This window comes from Mastacembelus armatus, chromosome 8, assembly GCF_900324485.2.
Source record: "Mastacembelus armatus chromosome 8, fMasArm1.2, whole genome shotgun sequence".
Lineage (NCBI taxonomy): Eukaryota > Metazoa > Chordata > Actinopteri > Synbranchiformes > Mastacembelidae > Mastacembelus > Mastacembelus armatus.
The window spans coordinates 6,535,663-6,563,336 of NC_046640.1; the positions used below are offsets into that span (position 1 = coordinate 6,535,663).

Here is a 27,674-nt window from a genome sequence, read left to right on the forward strand (position 1 = left end):
GGAAAAAAAATCCTCATTTGTGACATTTTCTATCTTGACTCATTGGTGGGTTTATACTCCTTTGGTTGAGTCATCATCTGTCATTCCATCTCCATTCACACACTCTGACTGTCTTTCTCCTCTACTGTCACTCTTTTGATGAGTTATCTCTCATTTATCCAGATGTCGCTCTTGTTCAGATTTATATTCTCAGCTCTTACTGAATTCTGATTCTGACTTTGCCAACTTTCAATAGGTAAGAAGAAAGCATGTGCATTCATAGCAGATTCTCTTATTTCAAAGGACCATTGTAATATTCCATATTTTTCTCAGTCCCAACAAAACTCATTGTGTTAGTCCATCTCTCAGTAGTTTTGGGCTTCCCTGCTGTGTCTGTGGTGCTCAGCTACATGCTGAGTAATGACTTTATTACTGAGACTATTTTCAGTGGGGTCTTAACCCACATTAGGTGCTGTAGTCAGGGAGGTGCAGCACGATGACGTATGGGATGTATGAGTGTTCATGGTAATTAAAGAACATGTCACCCAGTGCAACACTGGGGCTCACTGGTGTGTTTTTAACCATAAAAATATTATATGGAAATGTAATTTATTTTTGTACAACTGTGGAGCTCCATGACAGAAAGGAATAATTATTTCAAGCTTTGCATACACACATGACAGTTGTTAGTAGGATACATTCATTGTTGGTCTGGGTCTGCAGATGGGATTTTATGACAAGACAAAAAATATACCAGATGTGTATTTTAAGCACATCTGGAATATAGAGCCCACAAGTTTAAGGAGCTGTGACAAAATGTGGCCTGTGCCTGGATTTCCACGGTCCCTCACTGAATTATTTCACCGTTATGGAGTAAAATCACATTACCACTGTAATTAATGACCTTCCCTGGTTACACTACAGCTGCAGAGAGCACCAAAGAGACTCGCAGCAGGAAGCCCTGCCTCAGGTCTCTGCATGCAATTGGACACAATGTGAAATACTATAAGTTGATTTTTTTCCCTAAACGTGCATAGTGTAAAAATAAGGAACAGTAAAAACATGGATCATGAGAGCCTTTCGCATTATAATCCAATGTTCTCATGTGACATCAGGACTGTGACACAGGAACACTGAGATAACTGTTTGTTGGTTTTTCTAGTCGTTACTTAAGGTACTGCATAAATGCCAGTATCCTTTTTAGTTGTTTAACAGGAAGAGTAAACGTTAACAAACACTGAGCTAAATGCAGCTAAAATCAGCCAGTTATTTTTAATCTGTAGACCTTGGACAGATAACATTTGTTGTTTTTGTCTGGTTTTATGGCTCTGTCAGCAAACCCTCAGAAAACATTCCTAACACAGATTTAGTTGTCATCACTTTGTGTGATAATCACTTTCTGGTTAGGTTTCTCTTCTGAAGTATAAATGTAAGTTCATTGTATATTGTATGTTCTGTTAAACAATCACTGTTGTGTTGTATTACACAGCTGCAGCCCTGCTGTTTACCAGCACACTATTCCTAAATTTGAGCTGGTCTCTGGTCCTTGGATTACAATAAAATAAAGTACTCCCACTTCTAAATAAAGATTTTTCAAACATGGTTGGAAAATTACCAAAGACTTAATCTGGCTCCTCATGAGAAGCGTCTCTAAGTGTTTGATGATGCAGAAAGGGGAGCAGCTTGTTCACAGATACTTTTGAGTCCAATTGTCATCAAACATCAGTGGAAACAGAAGAGGTGTCACCCTTCAGTCCTCACCTCTTCAAAAGACAGATTATCTTTCCACAGTGGTCCCACTGAAATCCAAGTAGTCTAAAGAGCACCTTACATAGTGAATAGACAGCTTTTTGCATTTTCTCACTTACATGGGTGGAAAAATAAATACATTGGAGAAAAAAAAAAAAAACACATAGAGGCCCATTAAAATATTAATTTCCCCAATCTCTTGGTTTCACCTGTTACCACCGAGGATAATCCTTTACGGGTCCATCTCAGACTGGGAGTCCCATTCATTTTCAGCACAAAACATTGAGGAGGTGGATTCATGAACCCTTCTTAATCCATTAAGGTGCATACAGTTGAGACTTATTTGCCATAACAACAACTCTCATTAGGACAGCGAAAATTCAATTGCACTTCTCTCGGTGGAAGTAACTGCAAAGATTCTGACTTAGCAAACACAGCTGCTGGCAGCTGACATTGACATTACATTACATTACATTAATACTAAGCTATAACTACAATGACGCATTAATAGTAACATTGCTAATGAGGTATAACTAGTACCAAAACAAGGTATAACTAAATCCTTTATTAGCAACAATTATAATAAGTTGTGACTAGTAACACTAACATGTAAGTGGCAGTAATGAGGAGTTAGCAACAATAAACACTGGGTGTTACTAATGGAATTCAACATGATGTAACTAGTAACATGATGAAAATAATACTAATGTGATGTGTTTAGTAAAGGTAAATAAATGGTGTAACTGTTAACCACTAGATGTAATTAATATAACCAAGGAGTACATAACATTAATCCACTGACTACACATCTGTCCTGTTAGATTAGATTTGAATCTACAAATATTTACATATATATATAGTACCCTCTGAAAGTCTACTGGAAGAATGCAGCATTACGAACAATCCCTACTGTGACCATCCCTGAGACCAACAACCAAGGAGCAGTATCCTGCATGGAAGTTAGCCAACTATCAGAACTGCAGAGAGGTGGGATGAAGCTGACAGACCCCCAAAAGCAGTCCCATCCAACTACCGCCCGATAACCTGCCTCTGCACAACATGGAAGCTCCTGTCAGGCATCATAGCGGCTATGATGAGTAAGCACATGGCTCAATACATGAGCGGGGCAGGAAAGGAATGGGTAAGGACACCAGGGGAGCAAAACATCAGTGAATATCTCAGGCAACAGAAGCCCAATGCAAAGGAAGAGGAGCAAGAACCATCATGGCAGGACAGACCCCTGCACGGTATGTACCACCAACAGATACAAGAAGTGGCTCATATCGAAAAGTCCTACCAGTGGCTGGAAAAAGCTGGACTGAAAGACAGCACAGAGGCACTGATCGTAGCAGCACAGGAACAGGCCCTGAGCAGAAGATCGATAGAGGCCGGGGTCTACCACACCAGGCAGGACCCCAGGTGCAGGCTGTGCAAAGATGCCCCTGAGACAATCCAGCACATAACAGCAGGTTGTAAGATGCTAGCAGGCAGAGCGTACATGGAACGCCATAACCAAGTGGTCGGCATAGTGTACAGGAACATCTGTGCTGAGTATGGGCTGGAGGTCCCAAGGTCAAAATGGGACACGCCTCCAAAGGTGAGGGAGAATGACCGAGCTAAGATCCTGTGGGACTTCCAGATACAGACCGACAAACAGGTGATGGCTAACCAACCGGACATAGTAGTGGTGGACAAACAGCAGAAGAAGGCCATAGTGGTAGATGTAGCAATCCCAAGTGATATCAACATCAGAAAGAAGGAACACGAGAAGCTGGAGAAATACCAAGGGCTGAAAGAAGAACTAGAAAAGATGTGGAAGGTTAAAGCAACAGTGGTCCCCGTGGTAATCGGCACCCTCGGGGCTGTGACCCCCAAACTGGGAGAGTGGCTCCCAAACTCCCAGGCCTCTAATAGAAGACCCAAGATTGAGGAAGACACACATATACCACCCGTAGGGGTGAAAATGGAAATTTTTATGCCTGGTTTCAGCACAACTGGCTGACCAGTGTTTACTCTGAAACTGACAGATACAGATGGATGAACGGACTCTTACCTCTCTTAAGTAGCAGGATATTCCTCGCAGGGCTTCACCCATGGCAGTGGGAGAGGGCAACTGAGAGAAAAATAAGGCACAACAGATATAGTGAGGATTCTTCTTTCATATTTCTGTGCCGAGCTGCTTTTGAAAACAGCAAACTGCTGTAGGAAACAGTGAGTGTATGTAGCTTTATAAGAAAGTTGATTACACTGTGTGCTTATGGAGGTTTATTTGAATAACCATAAACGCAGACTTAACCAGGTTAGCAGTATAAGCAGTATTTAGGGCTGTACTGTGGTCTTTCATAAATTTCTGTTCTTTAACATTTTTAATTAACTTATTCCTGCACATGCTTCACTAGTTTCTCTCACTCTCACAACAATTTAAAAGCCTGAATCAGACGACCTAAGAATTGTAAAAACCTTTTCTTATTTTAAATTAGGATTCTGGCTACAGCATTTTGAATTAGCTGAAATCGGCCCAGTGTTTTTTAACAGACCAGTGCACAGGGCATTGTAATAGACCAACCTGGGAGGTGAGATATACATTTTGTCAATGTTAAGCTGCACAAATTTATGGGACATCCAATTTTTTTTATGTACTTAAGTGATTTAGTGATTTAACAGGCTGTGCATTAAGTGAATGAATTAATATTTCTGTCAGAAGTTGACAAGATACAATGGATTTTAGTTATTTTATGAATGAAAATAAGCAGATTTAGTGACTGATTCAAAATTAGGAATCAGAGAAAGTCAGTTGTCCAAGTGAACGCCCAAATTTGTGGTATTATTCAGCTGAGTGATGATACAGTTTGTGAGGTTCAGCGAGAAGTGAGTGCACTCAGTGTGGAGGCTCATTTCAAGATGTTCTGTCTTCTCACTCTTTAAACAAAAAAAGTTATGAGACTTCCACTGTTGGATCTATGTAAGGCAGAGTTAGCGCTTGTCTTGGAGTGAGCGTGAATCATAAGAGGAATGGACGCTAAAGGTGCAGTAATACAGGAGGGACTTGAACCACAATAGGGTAGTGCCATGTACAAAAAAGAGGATTTTTAATCTGTCAAGGAGAATCTGTCAGTTAATAGTGTAAACCCAGGCTCTTAAGTGGAGAAGGAGCAGGACTGATGCACAGTTATTTTCCAGGTTGATTAACAGAAGGTCAGGACTTATGGAGACAAAAATCCTAAGACAAACAGAAAATTGCCAGCCCTTTAAAGTATGATATGAACCAATCAAGAGAGTCCTATTCACTTCTAAAGCCAATTTGAATGTTACGGTTATAGTAATTGTTGTTTACACCTTAAAGTTAGGGTGTACTGGCACTAGGCACAGTTGCTGGTACTGTGACTGAGCATGATTGCTGTTCCTCCCCACTCCCCTGAGGCCTGCACTCACACTGCACTTGAAACAATCTGGACAAAAGCATCTTGATGTCATCATGATACAGCTGAAGAGAAGCTCTCTGGCACAGCACACAGTGTTGGTCTGTGCCAGAGACCGTGACTGGGCACAGTACGGATCATGTTCTGTGGGTACAGCCTTAGTTACTGCTGCAAATTTAACATTTTTAGATTTTTGGGGGAAATGTGAACATCTGTACCTTTTCGTATGTAAAGTAAGACTGGACATATTATATTATCCTCATATAAAGCACAGTTTGTGTGTTACCGGAGGAGGGTGCTCCAAACAGGTGTGGAAATGTTTCGTCTGATAAGGTTTCACACGTTTCAGAGGTACCCGGGACTCCCCAATCAATTCATTATGGGTCAGCTTGTCCTCGTCACACACAGACAACCTGTAGGAGAGGAAAAAGGTGAGAGGTCAGCGTGGAACACCCTTAGGTTAGCTTTCAGAGTTGCACTGCAAAAACAATTGATTTCAGTGTCAATTGATCTGACATTGAAAAATTGACTATTGATTAGTGTGAACACATTATATCAAGATATAATTGCAAAATTGAAAAGTGAAAAATAAATTGATTATTTTTTCAATAATTTTTTCAGTCGTGTGGTTTCAAACTGACAGTATCTGGAAATAACTAAGTTATGCCTGAAGATAATGGCTCAGTCTGCTCATGAAGATGAGAGAACATTGCATATCCTGAAAATAAAATCAGGTTGTTGTGGTGGATGGACCAGTCAAAAAATACCAGACCTTTTCACAGTGCTGTTGAATTCCAGTGAGAAAATTAAACTAAACTAGATTTAATGAATAAGTCAAGCTGTTAGCTGTTGCATTGTAAAGCACCTTTGTTGTCTCAAACTGACACAAAAAGGCATTTAGGGAATCAGTATGAGATCCAAAGGTAGTTCATAACGCTTCAGTCTTTGACAACTTGGGATGAGAATGTGTTGGTCACAAAGACGTCTTGTTTCAGAACATCTGTTTGACATTTTTTACCATTTCATCAGTGTGATTATCACATTTAAAAGTCTTATTTCCTGAGGGAGCAGGACAAATTTTGAATCTCTGCAGGACTGAAGACTCAGACTTGCATGCACCTCTACCTGGATATTTGACTTGAACTAAAATTGAAGCAGCAGATAACGAGGAGGGCACTGCGCTCGAGATTTCCACCAGTGGCTTTTCCTTCATCAGCAGCAGCAGGTGGAGATGGAAGTCCTCCTCTTCCTCCTGCTGCTGCACATGAGCTCTTACCAGCACTGAGAAAGGTCATCGGTGTGATGAAGATCAAACTGAAGAAGCTGACCGTTATAAAGTGCAGAGTCCTAACACACTTCTCTTCCACAGACTCCTTCAGTATAAAGCCAGTGTGCACAGTGTACAAGCATGTTTGTGTTTAATTGGGTAGGGAGACCTCAAGCTGCAATGAGACTGTTCTAATTAGAAATCAGTGTTGCACAGTATGGTGTCAGTGGGCTACTTTGAGAAGGCCCCTGCAGGTTTTAGACATTGTGAATATATTTTGGGAAGAGAGGGCATTTTATGGTTGGTGGGGGGATTTGTGGAAGGTCAGACATTCTACAGTTTTGACAGGTGAGAAAATATAGAGAGAAAAGTTTGTTTTTAGAGGTGAGGACTTGTTTTGGAAAACAAGGACATTTGTAGAAGATGAGAACATATTTTTTGAAAATAAGATTTTATAAAATATTTATTGTGTCAAACTGAAAGTCTTTTTTTTTTTCAAAGTAGAAGGCATTTTAAGAAAACTCAAAGTATTTTATGAGAGGTGAGGACATTTATCAGTAGTGAGTATAAATGTCTGAACGTGTGTTTGTGTGGGGTCAGTTTCAGCTTCTGACTGCTGAATTTGAAGCAGATGTTTCTTTATTTACACTGTAGTCATGTTAACCTGACAGCTTGAATGCCAGGAAAACAAAACAACAGTGAAGACACATCCTTCACACATCACATCCTAATCCAAATTAAAAAAAAAACAAAAAAAACAAAAAAAACAATCCCACTTTTTGAAAATTCTGCTTTTCAGTAATCAGACCAAAGGGTCAGGCTCCTTTACATTCTGTCTGTAGGGCAAATGTAGAGAGTGCTGCAGTTCACCAGAGACAGGACGTAATAAAACAGTCACAACACAGTCGGGAGCTTTGGATTGAAGCAAATACAAAGAGCATATTAAATGTGGAAGTAAACAATGTGGAAACACTGTCACGGCAAAGAGAGACGAACAGAAGAGCCATAGTTTGATATGAGTGCGTTACCAAACAGCTATAAAACTGTTGTTTTATTGTATATGTTTTGATTAAATACAATCACAGAAAATCTATTCATAATAACATCTGTGTGTGGGTGTATGCTGTAGTTCAAGCTGACTTCTGAAATCCATCCAGAATCTATTTGTATTATTTATGAACTGAATCAGAAAGATATATGCAGCTTGGGTTACAAGGGCAGCAGCCCACTGAGCTGCCAGCCACAACTTTCTATCTTGATATAATATATTCGCACTGCTGGCCAACACACTCAAACACAAACCCTAAAACCACGTCTAAAGCATTTTAATGGAACAAGAACCAGAGAAAATATCCTGACTTACCAAAAAATCAATCTCAAGGTCTAAAACTGTGCACGCAAAGATAGAAGCACACACACACACACACACACGCACCCTCACACACACACACATTCAGGGCCCTTGGGATAAACCGTGAAATGCCTTTTCTTTTTCTCACACTTGTTTTTAAGTTGTAGAGGAGTAAAAGTATCAAATCCCAGATTCCCTGAAATGTGACTGTTAGCATGAAGGTCATGTGGAGCAGTAAAGCCATTGCAGGCTGAAACCCACTCAGGATTGTGGTTCTAATGACTCTCGCCACAGTTACATAGTTCACCTAACGAGCCCATTAGGCTAAAGGTGGCTAACTTCACCTGGACAACTGGGAACCTTCACAGCCAGTCATCCAGAGTTTACATATGTATTTGGATGCTATTTTTTCTGGTTAATAATGAAATGAGTCATTTTGAAAATAAATACTGAAAAATGTTACAGTTTCCTATGGCCCAGGATCTTTGTCATGTCTTGTCTGACCAGCAGTCCAAAGTCCAAAGTACAGTTCCATGTGTGACAAAGAAAATGACCAAATCTTCACATCTGAGAAGCTAAAAGCTGCAAATATTTGATGTTTGCTAGAAGAAACAAGAACAAGCCCTGTGAGCCACATTGTTGCCTGTGCTTGTATGTACAAAGAGTGAATATTAAAGACCAATGTCTGTGAATTTATTATTTCATTGAAATCTGTTGAGTGTTCACATTTGCCTGGGTGTATGTGTTTCTAAATAAATAAATATGCCTGCATAAATAAAAGATAGACTGCTCTAAGTGACTTTGATTAATATAAAAGAAGCAACTGCTGGTGAGAGGGGTGCCCCTTTTTAACTCCCCAAAATATCTGTGCACGGCCCTGCTTGAAGCCCAACATGCACACTTTTAGATTTCCCTTTAGACTGGGGTTTGCACACAATTACGTTGGCTTTGCTACCTGTTTAGTTGATATTAAGCTTAGTTTTCTCCTGAGCCCTGTAAGACGTTCCACTCTTTGCTCTCATTTCATATTTCTTTTGATTTAGGATATTCCTCCCATCATCACCCCCACCCCCACCCCACCCCACCTGTGGGATCACTGGTAGAAGCATTCATTCATTATTTAAGATTAGGTAACACATCACCATGTGCAGAGTTTCTTTTAAATCCTTCCCAGTAGCAACCCCTATCAGGACTCACTGTAAAATGAGCATAGTTCTTCACATGACACTTTTGATTGGGTGACACTTCAGTCCAATCTGTTTGTTTGTTTGCTGTTTTCAGACAGAGGGAGAAAAACAGCAAAAAGATCACACTGCCTGATGAATTGTGGTCTTAAATTAAGTGTGAGGTAAATGCTATTCACTATTCATTGGCCAGTTTCTGCTCGGACAGTTAAATTAATCAAAGATGACAACTGAGCTTCACATCTGAATGTCAGGATGTCTTGATTAATAGCTGTACGTGTAATCAGTCCAAAATGAGAACTGATGAAAGTGGACATGAATTATCCCGGTCTCTCTCTCTCTCTATCTCACACACACACACACACACGCACACACACACACACACACACACACACACACACACACACACACACACACACACACACACACACACACACACACACACACACACACACACAAGCACAGACACACCTGAGGGTCTTCCTGTGCATGTCTTCCTCTGTAATCCCGACATAAGTGAGAGTTTCATTCCACACTGGATTCAGTGAGTTACGGATCGTCTTTGTTTTCAGCTTATTGGCCTGAAGGACACACAGAGAGACATAATGAGTAATATTCATTTTGATTTGACACTTCAGTTCCACAGAAAATGTGTTTTAATCCCTTTGGTATTGCCTCTGTTATTATGTTACTTCTGCTACTGTATTAACTTTGGTTTTGTAACATAAACTTGGAACAAATGGATCTTAACTGTCCCTTCAGTAGTTTCAGAGGCAGGAAATTAAATGTATAAAAAAAACACATTTCACTTTTCAAGAGATTCAGTTACCAGGATGAGCAGAGCAGCAGATGAATTTTACTCTTCATTTGGTGCTCTAATTATTGTATTTGCTCCGTTTTTATGCTCCACATATCTGCTGCTGTGCGTGGGAAAGGTCAGTGTCGTGACTTTTACAACACTTCTGAAAGTCCTTAAATCAGCTAAATCCGTAATGTCTTGTCACTTTGGTGCTGCACATAAACTGCAAGTGAATATATTTGTATATCACTGTAGTCCTACCAAAACAACACTATGTATCCAACATGCATTCATTTTATTCCAAATGATAACAAATTTAAACTTCTACAATGCAAAAGCTAAAATTTGACACATTGTCTGATAAACAAAGTCAAAATAGACACGACGTGGTGTCCATGACACTCTGCTACTCACAGCCCCTGTTGTTCCAGCTTCTCTACCCTGTGTTGTCAAAATACGGTCCATAAATTAGCCTGTCTGCCACCTAACGAAGGTCGTAAGAAGCATTTTATAGCCACTGTGAACAATCAGCCATGAAGGACCTCTCAGCAGCTAAAAGACAGACTGGCCTCTCTCAACTCTATGTCACACAACACAAACGATACAAAGTGGTGCCATCTGTATCTGTGAGTTACTGAACCTTTGCCATCTCATTTGTGTTTCTGTCATGATCCGCAATTTTGTACTTCCTTTTTGTCTTATTTTGAAGGATCATGGCAGGATTTTGTTTTGGTTGTTTTCTGTTCCCTTGACCTTTTGACCTAATTAGTTATTGTCTTCACCTGTGCCTTGTTTTGTCCTTCACTTTAAGTACCTTGTTTCAGTCACTGCCCTTTGCCAGGTTGTCTGTTGCGCCATGTCTGTTGCCTTACCTCGTCTGCTACCTACGTCCCACGCCTTGGCTTCTGCCTGACTTCTGTTGCCACGCTCTACCCTGCCTGTTTCCTTGGTTTTTGGACCCTTTTGATCATGGTTTGTTCTTTTGTTTCCCCAAGCTTAAGTTTAGTTGTTTTGGTTTTCTTTTGTGTGTGTCCTCACCATGTTTTGTGTGTTCGTCTAGTTCCTTTAGTATTCAGGTTTTGTTTTGTTACCTTGTGCCTGTTAGTTCCCTTTGTTCATGCCTTGTCCCTTTTTCTCATGTCCATGTGTTCCCTGTTTGGTCTGGTACGTCTCCATAAGTGTGTGACCCAGGCCTTCATGCCTTGTCCTCCCTGACTCTCATGTTCTTGTTCCCTGTTTGGTCTGGTGCGACTCCCTCAGTGTGTGACCCAGACCCTCATGCCTTGCTTCCCTTGAGTCCCTGTCTTGTCTTCATGTTCAGGTTTCATGTCCTAGTGTACTTCTGCTTTGTGTGTTTGTTTCTTGTTTAATCTTGTTTTTTGGTTCAATAAAGCCCCTTTCCCTTCACTCCTGTGTTTTTGGTTGAGGTTTGCTCCTGACCACGCCCTAGTTCATGACAGTTTCAGCTGTTAGGTGCAGTTTGCAAGCTAAATCTGAATTAGCTGTGTCCTCATCAAAACAGAAAGGACTAGGTAAATATATCCTGTAATAAACAAACATTAGCCATATATGTGTAAAATATGGATCATAAATCATCAAATTGTAGAACTTAACACTGTGTGGCGGTAATGCTGCCACAGAGCTGTGATTTGTCAGCTAATATTAGCTTTTGGCTGGAAGCTGCATTTCAGCAATCAGGCATGTGTACCTCACACCATAGCTTCAGGAAACAGAGGCAAAGATCTGCACAGAGCGATTTATGGTGTGAGATTGTTTAGAGTCTCACTAGACCCTCTACTGGCTGGAAAGAAGTCCAGTAGACTACCTTTATGTATTTAAATCAAGAACTTACAAGTAGTCTTGTAAAGCAAACTGAGTTTAATTAAACCTTGTTGGTTAGACTGTGTTTGTGTGCATAAAGCATATTCACAACGGTCTCCTCTCACCTTACATGCTCCAGGCAGCAGGTGGAGTTTGACGTACGGGTCAGCTAAACCGTTGAAGTCCATGGGCTTCAAACCCTGCAGACAAAACACCAGCAGTTCAGTGAAGTGATTCAGTTACTGGGTCGATTTTGGCATTTTAATAAGACAAGGCAGTGTTCAGCATGCCTTCCCTTCAATGTGATACATACTGATAGAGTGCACATTAAATTTAAAGCAGATAAATACAGCTCTATGTTAAGACATAAGAGGTTTTTTTCGCTGATTTAGCATTGATTGTATAAAGCCTCATAGATCCTCTTCACTAATGTGAACCCAGTGTCTCTCCAGTTGTTAAATGAGTGTAAAGGAGGGATATAGAGCCAAAAGGATACAGTAGGATGGATGATCTTTCCACATAGTCAAAGGATCAAATGAAACACTTTAAATCTCTTGACCTCATCTATGAACCAAAGATTATCATGAGAAATTGCTACTACATTTCTTTCAACAGCTTTGACATTTACAGCCAGATTTTTGTTTTTTTTTTTCTTCCCAGCATTTTTAATGAGGCTGAAGGAACAGACAGGAACTGTGACTTTGTAGATGTGAAAAAATTCAATCTTACATGTGACTGAGGACAGTTCAGCAACTATAACATCATTTATGTTTGAATTCTACTCTAACTCTAACTTTGTGTTCTAGATTTAAATGGGCCCAATTGCAATTTATGTCACTTAAGCTAAACCCAATAATCCATAATAGCAAAGTGAAAACATGTTTCTGGAAAATGCTGCAGTACAGATTGTGCTCAGGTGCACTGTGTTCACTTTAATTATGCTTATTTAGAAAGACATACACGTGAAGTCCAAGGAGTTCTCTGCAAACCTCTGTGATCAAAAGTGTTATAAAACATACAGACCTCTAAATCTGAGTGTTCCCAAGAGCACAGTGGCCTCAATAACCACGCTCTTCAGTCTGGCCAAACTAATATAAAGGTTGATCTTGACGAGCAGAGCCTAAGATGTCTTAAAAGATCAACATACGTAAGATCAACCTGTTTGGTCAAGATGTAAAAATGTTCCTTCCTTGGCAGTACTCTCAGGACACACGTTACACTTTTATTCCAATAGAGAAAAACATTGAGAGAAAAAGGCTCAGTTTTTGTCTCTTGTGGAGGGAGACTTATTTATTCTATGGAGAATCTGAAACGAAATGAGACTTAAATGTCTTTTGACTATTTTATTGTCTTTGCAAAGAGGTCACTGTCATAACAGAGTGCTCAAGCAGTCTGCCAGAGAGTGACAGAGAAACAAAAGGCACAATGAGTTTTATACAGTATTATAAGGATGGATACAGAAGCTGCCGGAGTCTTTGTCCCTGGCAGGGAACACACTGTGTTAAGTGCGTCAAGGCGTTCCAGACAGAAATGCTAAACAAGAGCGAACAGGTACCATAATAATTTGTGGTAAGGACATCTCCGTAAAGTTTTCCACCACACTCCCCCACTTTTGATTAAGTGGGGGAGTGTATACACAAGTATACACAAATTATATATAAACATCAAACCTAAGCATCCAAATAACATGGATCCAGCTTAAGACGTCATCACATGTTCAACAGAAAAGTATTTGAACATAGACATCCCTAAGATGTAAAACAAGCATCATGTCAGCAAAATTACACAGGCATATTTATGTTATCATCAGAAATGTCAGCACAAGGTGGAATCCAATCAGGAGTGAAAACTATTGTCATCAGTAGAGAGAAGGGTTCACGATCTAACGTCAAGTAGATTTATTAATAAGTTCTCTCACGAGTTTGATACAGCAACAATAAAGACTTAACACCACAATAGTAATGATATACCGCTCTTAGCTCTCTGTCATATTTACTTTATCTGTTTTTTATTCTCAAATGCAGCTACCTTCTTCCTACAGTAATTTATATTATTTTTTGCATTATTATGTCCGCCTTACCTGCCTAGTCCTACTGCTATTTATGGCTGTGTTTCTATATGTAATATGTTACAGATAGTTTGTGCTAAGGACGTGCCCATAAAGTTCATAAAATAGCCTCACACAGGTGTCACTGTGGCTACAGACGTTTCCTCTTTTCTGTCTGTGTAAAACATATTTCTGTGCTGTTCAAATGCTTCGAGGTGTCAGACAAACAGCTGCATTTACAGCTGGAACATACACCTTGGTCTTAATTTGCTGGAGATTCATCTTTGAAATTTTCAGCAGATTGACGTCCATCTTATTCAAATGTTCAGTAACTTGCTACAAACAAAGGCTGTTTGTAGTTAAGGCATTAATCTGAGTTTTCCTTCATTCGTATGGAGAAGTACTTTCACAACAGGTGGGGATGAATTACGCCCCCTGTTTTTTTTCTGAAAAAGCTTTTTTCTCTACTGCAGAAACAAATCAGTGCCAGGAGGGAAATCACTGACATTCAAGTAGGTAGATGGGGAAAAAAAGACACTGGATACAAAGCTCAGTGACAGCATGTGTTTGGATTATCTCCCATTACTGAGATAATGAAGCAATTTAAACCTCACTTCTGTTTCTACCTGTGTCCTTTCCCCTAATGTTGTTCCTCTTTGTGATCATTTTAAATCTGCTAAAAACCCTTTAAACTCTACATGCAAAATCATGTAGCTCACTCGTGAGAGGCAGGCTGTACAGAAACATTCACGTCTGGCTATAATTGTTTCATGATGCTCTCAATGTGAAGCAATACTCCATCTTTAAAAAGACTGCCTTTGGTTAAGTGCAGTTTTCATGTGTACTTGAAACAATTAGACTGCACCATCCTCTGAATATCTCACTGTAATATTAGAAAGTGCTCCAAAATATTTACACTGCATCACTTCAGGTTCCCTGTGTGGGACCAATAAAATTATCTATGTTTTTGCTTTACAGTCGATATGCAAAAGGTGATACATCATCATGGGATACAGATTTTTTCCAATCAGGGAAATGTATGAATTCATGAGAAAAACATCTTAGCATTGAAAAACAAAATGGCCTTAATGACAGTAATGAATACATTTTATACTATCAAATTATCAGGCCAGGGCTAACTTATTCATATACAGTGCATTCAGAAAGTATTCAGACCCTCTTCACTTTTTGTTATGTTGCAGCCTGATACTGAAATTGATTTTTTTTCCTCTCAATCTACACTCAGTGCCACATAATGACAAAGTGACAAAAGCATTTTAGAAATGTCTGTAAATTTATTAAAAAGAAAAAACTGAAAAACTGTCTTTTTGGGTATGATGCAACAAGCTTTGCACACCTGGATTGAGGGATTTTATGCTATTGCCTCTCAAGCTCAGGGTCCAAGTCAGGGCTCAGGCTGGGCCACTCTAGGACATTCAGAGTTGTTCCTAAACTACTCCTCCTCTTGGCTGTGTGCGTAGGGTTGTCATGTTGGAAGGTGAGGTCCTGAACACTGGGGGACAGGTTTTCACTGAGGATATCTCTGTACATTGATCCATTCAGCTTTCCTTCAACCCTGACCAGTCTCCCAGTCCCTGCTACTGAAAAACTAACACCCCCACAGTTTGATGCAGCCACCACCATGCTTCACTGTTGGGATGGTATTGGGCAACTGGTGAGAGGTGCCTATTTTCCTCCAGACATAATGTTTAGAACTGAGGCCAAACAGGTCAATCTTGGTTTCATCAGACCAGAGACTCTTGTTCCTCACAGTCTGAGAGTCCTTCAGGTGCTTTGTTGCAAACTCCAAGCAGCTGTCATGTGTTTTGCACTGAGGACTGGCTTCATCTAGCCACTCTGCCATAAAGTCCAGATTGGTGGAGGCTGCAGTGATGGTTGTCCTTCTGGAGCTTTGTCCCTGTCTCCACACAGGATCTCTGGAGCTCAGTCAGGGTGACCATCAGGTTCTTGGTCACTTCTCTTACTAAAGCCCTTCTCCCACAGTTGCTCAGTTGGCCCAGGCCTCCAGCTCATGGAAGAGTCCTGGTTATGCCAAACTTCTATCATTTGAATATTATGGAGACCACTGTGATCCTGGGAACCTTCAGTGCAACAGAATTGTTTTGTAGTCTTCCTCAACAATCCATTCTCTGAGCTCTGCAGGCAGCTCCTTTGACCTCATGGCTTAGATTCTGCTCTGATATGCATTGCCAGCTGTGAGGCCTTCTATAGGGAGGTGTGTGCCTTTCCAAATCATGTCCAATCAATTTAATTTACCACAGGTGGATCCAATCAAGGTGTAGAAACATCTCAGCAATGATCAAGACAAATGGGAGGTGCCTGAGCTAATTTGTCATGTGTTGTTACAAAGGGTCTGAGTACTTGGGTAAATATCATATTTCAGTTTTTTTCCTATGTAATAAATTTACAGACATTCCTAAAATTCTGTTTTCACTTTGTCATTATGTTTCATTGGGTGTAGATTAATGAGAAAAAAAAAGAATTTAAACAATTGTATAAGGCTGAAACATAAAATCGAAAAAGTGAATGGGGTCTGAATACTTTCTGCATGCACTGTAAATAACTTTCTTATAAGGGCTTTCTGTTACTTGGAGTTCTGTTTGAGTGTGTCCTTGGTATACATCAGCAGAACCTCCCTGCTCAGGACCCCATATAATTGTATTCACACTGGACAATTCTGCATCTCAGACCCAGGTCAGGTAATGTGTAAAAATATGTTTTATTCAAATTTTATTTGTAGGTACTGGCATGGGTAAAAATGAACAAAATGTAGATGAAATTTAAAAAAGAAACAGAAGTGCAGCTTTTATAAACATTACAAGTCAAATTAGTTGCTGTGATTTGTTTCATTATACCTATGACACAACCTATCAGTCAACATCTGACTGAGTGCAACAGGGACTCAGCATAACACTGAACATGTAGACAGATGATTACTGCAAAATGTGTTGTTGTCCAATTTTGCATTACTTCACAAAAAATGGGAGTAAATGTTTTGCACACATGAATTTACAAAGGAAGATCATCTCAGATCATGCTAGCCCTGCAAGGGAAATGCAATAAAATCCCCATTATTATTTCATTGCCAATTCCGAATTATTGAGCCACTCAGCCAAGTGACGTTTAAATGCACAGATTACTCTTGTCTGTACATTTTACTGAAACACAGACTGTGGCTGAGGTTGGAGCTTAAAACAACACATATAAATCAATTGATAATAAACCTGTGACAGGTAGAAGTAGCGCTCCTATCAGCACAGCAGGCTGTGTATTTGTGTGGTGCTGCAGTTTGGTCTCTGCTGAGTCACCTGGGTCATCCATCTCACTGACCTTCTAACACTGTGTCCAAAAGCAGGTGCTAAATGTTGGGAGGTAAGATAAGACGAGGAAGGAAACGGGTGTCTCAATAAAAGGTTCTGTGTCTGGTGTACGGTGCTTTGAACTGTCCTGTGGATTTTCAGTGGTGCAGCCTGAATTTAGTAATACATGTGTAAATGTGGGATGTGCTTGTTCGCCTGGAGGCAAGAATGTGCAGTTAGATTCCATGTTATGGCCAAACCCAGTTTACTGTACAATATAACCTGCCGTTAATTCAGTAAAAAGGTGTCCTCTGCCAACAGCATGTGGAAGTTTAGAAAAAGTTTTTCAAAGCTAGGATAAAAGTGAGAGATTCTTAATTTGCAACTTTACTAAGGCACCATCACATGAACTTTGTCAAAATCTAATCTTTTTTTTTTTGTTTGTTTCAGAGAATTGAACAAATGATGTGTGTTATGACCTTAGGCCTGGGCATAACATTGTGTATTTATATTTAATGCTACTTGGGGTATAATTGTATGTGATTACAGCATCTTTAAAATGTGGGAAACGTTCTATAGACTACTTATTTTAGCATAAGCACTCTTGGAGCTAACTGAAATCAAAATCAGGCTCCAAATTTTTGGTAAAGATCCTGAAACCTGAAGAGTGGAGGTTAATGGTTTGGAACTAAACGTCAACTATGACATATCAGAAATCACATAACATGCCGGAAGTCTAGTATGTGATGTCCACATACTAGTGGCCATGTAATGTGATTATCAGCGTGCAGGAATTTAAGCAGTGAGAAACTCACAGAGAGGTCAGCATGTTGGATTAGTGGTTAGCAGTGTTGCCTCACAGTGATAAGGTCATGGGTTCGCAATCCGGCCTTTCTGTGTGGAGTTTGCATGTTCTCCCTGTCCTTGTGTGGGTTTTCTCCAGGTACTCTGGTTTCCTCCCACAGTCCAAAAACATGTATGTCAGGTTGATTGGTGACTCTAAATTGCCCATAGGAGTGAGTGTGAGTGTGTGAGGTTGTTTGTCTCTATGTGGCCCTGTGATGGACTGGTGACCTGTCCAGGGTGGACCCCTGCCTTTCACCCAAAGAGAGCTGGGATAGGCTCCAGCAGATCCCTGTGACCCTGATTAAGGAATAAGTGGGTATAGATGATGGATGGAAACTCACAGAAGAAACTGTCTTTTATTTAGCTGCACGAGAACATGACAAAGAGAACATCCCTACCTTGGCCCTGAGCACGGTGCAGTGCAGCTCACTGGAGCTATGCTCGTATCTCAGCTCAAACTCTAGCGTTCCCAGGGCAGCTGGGGAAATAACACATGAAGGAAGAGGAGAGACACAATTATCACAACTCATAAAAAAACATGATTTACAAATGTCGCATCAGTAGACAGAAGAAAACCCCATTGTTCAAAATCTGTCAGAATAAATTGAAAGCATGCGAGACAACAGAGAAATATCTCAGACACACCATCCATTCAGAGGATGGAAAATCTAATTTAACACCTGTTATATGAACCTGAACGCAACACACTATATGTCAACATGGACAGCAAACATACATGTAGGCTGATTGCAACATGCATAAACCGTAATAAAATGCTCATACTGTACAGAAACACACACACACACAGCAAACACAAGCTGTATTATGTAAGATGATCCCTGCTTGTATGTATGATTCATATGGATTAAAGTATTGTTTTAGTCAGCACCTCTCATAAATACCAGCAAACCCCTGCCTACACAATGCACAGTACTATCAGCTACTGCAAACTGCTGTATGATTTATCAAGCTGCACTGCCATTAGAGCACTGGAGTCCTGCTCTGATTCTGGCTCATTTCTGCTGCACTTAAACACCCCCACTGGAAGTGGTTATTACCATTTCTTGTAAGAAATGAAATGAAACTGAAACGCAATACATGCACAGCAGCTTAAGGAAAAACTACTGCAAAGTGATGCAAAACTACAAGTGACACAAATGATCACTGACCACAAACCAAGCTGCGAAAAGTAACATCAAATGGCCACAAAGAGTCACAACTAAGGCGTGTACAAGGGACAGGAAGACCAAAAAGACAGACACAATGGCTAGAGGAGATTAAAAAAAAAAAAACAAACACAAAATGTTGCAAAAACAATTCAGATTTCATATTGAATCGATTTTCAAAAGTAATTTGTGTTTCTATCTTTTTTGAGGAAAGTACTGGTGGATGCAGCCAAACAGATGTACTAAAATCTAAGAGGTCATAGATATATATAAAGGTCTGAACAGCAGAGGCTGCATTAATCATAGTGTCGTGTCCTGTGCTATCTGATCTCTTTAGTCCCAAGTGTAAATGTTGTAAATGTTGTTTAGTGCTTTCTGCTGCAGTCCACTGGTTTTACGACTGGTGTGAGCCATGTTTTGCAGTGGGACTGTGTGAATGTTGCTCATCCCTGCAAACTAAGCCGTTCGTTGAAAATGAGGATTAATTCAGTAAAATAAAAATGACTCCATAGAGACAAAGTGATGAGAAGAGAGCTCAAACAAAATCCAACTTTAAACAAGTGTTAAAGGTTGTTCTGTGATTCCATGGCCCTTGCTCTAATCTAGGAAATGTCCAGGGGCCTGCTGACTTATAATCCATCCATGGCTGCATTAGCTTTCAGCTCTCAGTGCAGTTTGCCATAGGGGGCTTCTGAAAAGTTAAAACCAGTTCCTGATGTTTCTCTTCCTTAAATGAATTACATTAACTGGATAGAAGTGCAACAACTGGTGTCTGAGATACACTGTGCAGCTTCAGTTAATTTGACACCTACAGTCTTTGAAATTTAAGTGGGAAAAAGATGTCTGGGACCACAGATATGCAGTGATGGAAAGGTTATCCAAGTACCTTACAATTTTGAGATACTTCTGTTTCTACTTGTACAGTTTTGTCTACTTGTACAGTACAACTCAGAGCCAGCGTTGCTCCACATCTGTTACCAGTTAGTAACGATTAAATATAAATGAACACACACAATTTTACATTTTTAAAAAATACAGAGCGCTGAACACTAAAAAAATCAGTCTTATCTGGCCCCTTGTTAGTAAGTTAGATGCCTATGAGTTATTTACATTTCCACCAGAAACATAAACTTCTCATGAGTTTCATTTGAATAAATCTTTAAAGCTTTAAGAAATAAAATGATGAAATATTTCATTAGCAAAGTTTTATATCAGTATTTTTCTTTTTCTTCTCCCTTTAATCATCTCACGATTTAACTGGTGACCCCTGGAGGGGCCCAACACATGGGTTGGAAACCACTAGACTGAAATGGCAATCTGTATATTTAATAGTTAAAACCAGCTCCTCTTCAAGAAGCTATAACTGTAAATTGCTGCTGGAACAGCGGTGACTCAATATTAACAATGTGACAATGTCAGATATGATCAAACGTCACACACAGGAGACATTTTATTGCAGAACAAGTATTTTGGTACTTTTACTTAAAGGAGCATCAGCTAAGACTTTACACATTAATAGATGAAGTGAAAATGAGATGGCACATCATGTCTTTTAGCTATAACTAACCCCCTCCACAACACTATCTACAACACTGCTGTTGGCACACCTGCCATCTAGCAAACATTAAAATAAGCATTTTTTTTTAACTAAAGGTAATAATTTCCAACAGCCAGCCAGGGCCCCTCAACTACTGAAAGTCTGACACATTGGCTGCCAGAGTGAAGAGGTCGTGTTCTTTTGCACAGAGGGAGGGGGACAAATAAATAGCAAAAACCAGGATTAACATCAGCTTGGCTTTTTTAAAACATGGCTGTCTTCCTTCTGGATGCACTCGTATCTGGAGCTAAAGTGTTTTGATATATCAGCTAATTTCACCTTTGTATTGAATTAACATGACTGTAATTTGGGAGTAATTGTGTAATGTCAGTGCTTTCTGGATACTTTCTGCTGGAGTATCTATCTAGCATAAACTGGCCTAAGTGAAAACGAAATGCAGGTTTTGATTTCTGAGATAATTAGTTTTTGGCTCCTGTGCAACTATCACAGCATTCGATAACTCACTGTAGCTGAGTTTGTTGTGCTACCTGTAATCTAACTGTATGATATTTAATCTCAGAATTACTTATGTGCTAATATGATGTACACTCTTTTACAGAGAGTGAAGTGCAACTAGAAAAAAAAAACATTGAGAGATAATAGAAAATTAGCAATGGGGAGTCAAAGTACTTACAGGGTAAATTTTACTTGATGATCCACTGACTTCTACTATACTATTATCTACAATGTTCAGAAGTATGAAAAACTCATGAAGTACATAAAATTTACAGTCCCAGGTTGATGTGCTGCTAATAAATAAAATTACACCCTTGAAACAGAGCCTTTCCAAATAACAGATAAATTATCTAATCCCATTTATTTAATACGTCTGTTTTAGGAACCTTCACATGAATTAATTTCCCAAAGTCCACGAGTGAAGCAAGGTCTGTAAAAACCACTTGTTGTAACTAATTAATAAGACTATTGGCTGGACTCAAAACTCTGAGTCTGAATTGTAACCTTCTAGGTCACTGGTTATTATAATAATTGAAGTGTGATAATACTAAAGAGCGTCCTTGGCCATAGCTGCCCATCAACTTTTATGTATAATTCTTAAAAATGTCACATCTTTTGAAAACTTATATAACATGCAGAAAGGAGAGAAAACAGATGCTATGCATTTCAGAGTATGTCAATAAACAAACTGTTTCTTCTCTGTGCTGATTCCACTGCAGTCCTTAACACAAGAGACTGTACAACGAAAACTGCTCTCAGTGCACTTTTCATTTTATTATGCAGTTTTATCAAAGGCTTATGGTCTGATTCCACCCACATTCACTGACTTACAGCAGCCTAAGGCAGACAGGCAGTGCTGTAATATCTCAGTAAGATACTACACAAACAAATGCAGTCCTGCACCATCACTGCACAGTAATAACAGTGATGCAGTGGTGAAATGTGACCCTGTGGATAAAATCCTTATAGCCGTCATTTGTGCAGAAAGGAGAACTACTGATTAAAAATGGCTTTTTAGTCATTGAAAGTGCCTTTTATGTTTGATCAAAGCCCAGAGTTTTAGTTACAAGAGACAGACTGTCAAACTCTGATGCTTTGCTCCTCCCTCAGGCTTTCCCTGTACTGATGGATCTGACATCTCATTATTGAACAGGCAAAAAAAAATCATCAATCAGTGACGCAAAACAAATCGGATAATAAATACATGTTAATGAGGAAACACAAATGGTACAAACCCATGATTAGTCTTTGTTTTAGAGTGGATCTGAATCACTGAATAGCATAAAAACATGTCACAGGCAAAAGCAGCTCTGAGACCAGCATTCAGCCGAAGTCATTTATCACAATTTATTCTCATTTTGCGACTAAAGGGATTATAGAGAACATGAAGGAGTGATCTCTTTCCTGCAAGAAGACAATGATTTTCCTGCTCCTGCTTCTTCACCGTTCAAAGAGCTCATCATTCTTGTCCTGGGGAACAATGTTGTAGCCAAAGGCCAATTCAAACACACTCCATCCATCTCTAAAGCATGGATCAGGTCTTAGTTTTAGTTGGAGCTTTTATCTGCATTGTCTTGGCTCATAAAACACTTTAAATGTCAGCGATCCACTCACGCTTCAGCAAACCTCTTCTTCACATCTTTTCACTAAAACACACAGATGTGTTATAATAGATGTGTGTGTGCTGCATCATTGTTATTATTTGAACATAAAGACGCAAGTTCTTTTCTAGATGTTTCTCTGAACTGAATTCTGGGGCAAATTATTGGAGGAATGATCATTTCTATTGTGCTTTTGTTTATTAATTGCTGGGATGCCACTACAGAATCAGACTTATGTGGAAGGGCCAGTGTGGCCACCAGAGTGACATATCTCATTAACTACAGGACAGCATACTATTAAATTTGTTCCAGTGGTATCCTGGGAAAGATTCATGTTTCTGATGACCTTTCATCTAGAGCCACCATCATAGTGAGCCATAAAATAGCAACTGAATAGACTGCGAATGACGTTGCATTTGCCAGCTAAGACTTGAATATTTTGTTTTCCTAATTTTAGTTAAAGTAGTTAAACTACTAAGCTAAAGTAGTTAAATACACACTGAAAGTAAACCGACTTGTTTTCATTATTTTGTGGCAGGAAAACAGAGGCAGGCTCCTTTACTGACGAGAATCCTGAAGCAGTATCCAACCCCCTCAATCATTCATCAAATAAATAATTCTATAACTCCTCATGCAAGAACAGCTCATATAAACACTTTTGTTCTTAGTGAAACAAGCGAGTGATGTAAAACTACTACTACTATTGCAACACCGTGGTTGCAGAATATTTCATACTCTTAACAATGCCTCACAGACCTGTGCTCACTATTCTCTGCAGGTGTAACTGGGCTAAAACTACTACAAAACTACTACTACAAGCTGACTGAAGAAATATCTTCTCCTGCAGCTATAGTCTTATAGTCTTTCTGCACATGCGTACAGATGCACATTAACATACACAAACACACACAGACACATGCCAACAATGAAGCTCACTGCAGTCATCACTGTCGGAGCTGTTGATCTCCACCGACGTGTCCACGCTGCTGGTCAGGGACAAAGACCCGCCCCCGCCTGGCCTGCCATGGGCCAGCAGAGGAGACAAAAGTTGAGCTCCACCCATCCCGGAGGCCACAGAGCCAGGGCTGAGGGACAACGGTGAGGAGGCAGGGATTGGCGACACAGCAGGGTTTGGGGAGATGGGGGTGGGGGAGGTAGGGGACAGGCGGGGGAAGTAGGCAGAGATCTGTCGTATGGGTCTGATGGGACCAGGGCAAACGTCTATGGCCATGTGTTCCTGTATGGAGATGCTGAGCTTCTTTCCTCTCCGCACCGTCATAGAGTCTAAAAAACAAAAAAGAAAGGGTCAGCTCACAAAACAAAATCACAACCAGGACCATTCGTTTTTGTTTATTTTTGTTTTGTTATAGTGTGATTTTATTAATCTTCATAACAATAAAAAATGTTCGACTGGTCCAAAGTATATCCATCCAGGAAAATCAGAGTTCAGGCTCAGTCACAAGTTATTGATGTTAAAGTCTAAACCAAGTTATATGTTTTTTTGATACGTTCAGGTCCTGTGACTCAAGTCCTTACCTCTGTTGTTTACATGCTAAACATTAGTGTGTTAATATCCTATTACAGAAAGATCTTCATGTGTCCAAAGTTTCAAACATAATCCAAAATAAACCTGTGACAAATTCACTGAACCCAATGTGTTTAAATTAATTGGAAACGAGAGAGTGACAATCTAAGAATGAAGTAGCCTACACCGAGCAGAAGATATGACACACACCTGTCATGTTTCCTATTAGGAAAACTGAGAAACCGAGAAAGAGGACCCAAATGTAGAAATCACCAAGGCACAGAGGCAGGTGATGTTTAACAAATTCTTAGCATCAGACTAGGCAGACAAAACCAAGAAGGAGAATCAAAGGCTGAGTGTGAGTCGAAAACCGCAGTGCAAACAGTCCAGATAGTTTATCATTACCACCTTTCTGCAATAGTTGGGAGTCATTATAGGAAATCTGTGCTGCGCTGACTTGACCATCCCAATCACAATAATGGAAACACACATTTTCATTGTTTTCAACACCAGGTCTGACACAATTTAGCCCTACCAGCAGCCTCTGCGGCCCACTGCAGGTAGCTGACAGCAGGTGTCTAATAAGGACTGTGTGTCTGTGAGTCTGACACATGAAAAGAGAAAAGAAGCTGGGTGTATGTGAAAAAGATTTTTTTCTAGTGTGATGCTGAAGGAAAGTTCAGGCAGTTTAACAACCACTGTGCTGTAAAGGAAATCAAAACATATATACAGTGGCTGTAACAGAAAAGATGTGGAACCCACATACAGGTCCTGAACAACCCAAGGGTGCAAAGAAAGCTCCCTAACTAGGTTTCAATATTTCTACACACACTGCCTGTTTCACGAGCAGCAGGATGAAAGTCAGGCCTCATTTCCACCTGTTTCACCCTGAATAATCAGACAGGTCCAATATCCATCACACAAGTTGGGATGCATTAAGTCATCAGTATTAGTATGTACTGACCCACACATGGGTCTCATTAAAAGTTTCAGAGGCTGCGTTTTTTCACACAGTGATGTTCAGAATTGTTTCCATTATTTTAATTTAACTTAGTTTAATTTTGTTGAATTTAGTTTAACTTTAGTTTTAGGTTAAAATGCGTTTTGTTTTAGTTTTGTTGAGTCAGTCAGGGGCAAATTGTATACAGTATATGACCTATAAATCATAACTCAAATTATATGTAAGTAAAATTTAGGCACAATAGTAAAATGAATCATCGATATGACCATATTTAACTGACAGGTCTGGGCAAATGGAGGTCAGATTGTATTTAAAGGTTGAGTAAACATTACAGTGAAGGTAGGAAGAAAGAAGAAAGGTGTCATGAGAGGTTTGCAGTGTATTTGCTTGGTGCAGTAAAAGGAGCATGAAGCAAAGTGCATGACTACAACAGCAAAGAGTAACATTAAGTAATTGGGATGGCTTCATCACTGTAGGTAAGAACCGGCATGCTACTCTTTGTTTTGAAGTGTTTAGGACAGGTTACTAAGAAGAGTGTTCATATGGTAAATACCTTCGATAAATATAGGTTTTGCTTTTGTAATTTCATACCTATTGTATGTAATTCAGTCTTAAAAACCTCATGCAACTTTATGCAAGTGTTATTTTCTTTCATTTATTAACAAATTCAAAGGTGAATAATTGCAATACTTTATAATAATTATATCAAATTGCTATTTCATCTTCACTTTTAAAATATTAGTTAATTTTAAGTGTGTCAGTTAGCTCCTTAAGCTAACTAGAGACCTAGCTTTAGCCCACCAGCTAGTGAGCTAATGCTAGGTTAGCAAACTATAACCAGGTTTTAATGAGCAGGTCTCAGATTATTCAGCTATTGCTTACTGACATGTGGTGTCAGCTGCACCATGAAATTCCCTGTTACCTACTTCATCTTCCTTGAGTCTACTTCTGTGGAAAATTAACAGTGTGACGTCCCAGCTTACTGTATCAAATCGTAACTTTATAAAGCAGGCTGGGTATTAAACTTCTGATAAAGCCACTAATGAAGTTATTATTATTGTTGTTGTTCCAAAAAAATAAATACTATGTATTTTGGTGATCCTTAGGTGTCTCCCTAGCACCACCATGAGGTTGATATGTGAGTGAAATATATTTAAAATATATATTAAAGTGAAATATATACTCAACTCAACTTAATATATACTGAGCCGAATACATTCCCATAACCCTCAGATGTACTTTGTGTTTCTGGCTTACTGACAAATACGTCTGTGTAAAAACCTAAATAAAAACAGAGATGCAGGCTTTTAAACTGAGCAGTGGTAACGAGCTGGAAGGTTCCTCTCCTCTTTAGTCCGGAGGTCACAGCGCCCATGGTTGTCAAAAAGAATGTCAGATTTTGATTCCTCTGACCATAGAACAATTTTCCACTTTGCCACAGACCATTTTACATGTTTGGCTTCTTCTTTGCATGATAGAGTTTGACCCTGCATTTCTGGATGGCAAAGTGAACTGTGTTCACAGACAGTGATTTCTGGAAGTGTTCCTGAGCCCATGCAGTGATGTCCATCACAGAACCATGACTGTTTTTAATGCAGTGCCATCTGAGGACCCAGTCTTGTGTTTCAGCCTTGTCCCTTCACAGACTTCCCCAGATTCTCTGAATCTTTTGATGATATTATGTACTGTAGATGATGATATATTTAGTCTTTGTTTTCTGTTGAAAAACATTATTATGACAATTTGTAGATGCAGCTTTTCACAAATTGGTGAACCTATGTCTATCTTTGACTTTTTATACCCTTTTTATACCCTTATATACTTTTTTTACTGACCTGTTTCCAATTATCCTAATTAGTTGCAGATGTTCTTCCAGCTCTTCCTAGTAATTGCCACTTACTTTTCCAGCCTATTGTTGCTTCTGTCCCAAATTTTTTGAGACACATTGCTGCCATCAATGTCAAAATTACCTTATTTTTTTAAATGGTACGTTTTCTCATTTTCATCAGGATGTTACCATTGTCATTATGAGCTTGTTAACATGGTGATGGGATGGGACCTTCTTGCTGTGAGGCAATAGTGCTAACCACTAAGCCACCGTGCTGCCCTTATGCCAAGTTAAAGCTGCAATGTGTAAAATTTGAAAGATTTAGCAGTATCTAGTGGTGAGATTGCATAATGCAGCCTTTTGAACACCCCTTAGCTTCACCTCGACTAGATGTAACATCTATATCAACCCTACAGATGGGAAATGCAAGATGCTCTGCCTCTTTGTCTGCCTAATGCGCTGCTGGATTCAGAAACCTCAGTGGCAATTAAAGAGGCATCAAACATCTTTTGAAGCAGCTTACAGTCTAAGCTCATTGAGCCTTAGGTTCCTCCCCACAGATGCATCACTGGATCGATTTAATGAATGTGTCTCAGGACAGATGACCACCTGATTGTCCTTTCTAGTACTGTGAAATTCTATCACAGGCTAAGGGTCCATCCAATCCACTTAGTGAAGATGCAGCCTCACAAAGCTACAACTGAACAGCTGTAAGCAAGGATGGTAGCCAGAGCAGCTTTGCTGAGGGAGACCGAGAA

The 27,674-nt window shown here is 39.6% G+C and overlaps 1 protein-coding gene across 1 annotated transcript in view; it reads right to left on the reverse strand.

Moving 5' to 3' along the window:
- Positions 1–23,881, reverse strand: part of doc2a (double C2-like domains, alpha) — a 40,051-nt gene extending 16,170 nt beyond the window's left edge. The window contains exons 1-6 of the mRNA XM_026325531.1: positions 23,539–23,881; positions 18,181–18,260; positions 11,695–11,769; positions 9,421–9,530; positions 5,434–5,560; positions 3,782–3,841 (exon numbers count right to left, since the gene is read on the reverse strand). Coding sequence (XP_026181316.1) covers positions 3,782–3,841; positions 5,434–5,560; positions 9,421–9,530; positions 11,695–11,769; positions 18,181–18,260; positions 23,539–23,881 — 795 coding nt within the window. The remainder of the gene's footprint in view (positions 1–3,781; positions 3,842–5,433; positions 5,561–9,420; positions 9,531–11,694; positions 11,770–18,180; positions 18,261–23,538) is intronic.
- Between the last annotated feature and the right edge of the window lie 3,793 nt (positions 23,882–27,674).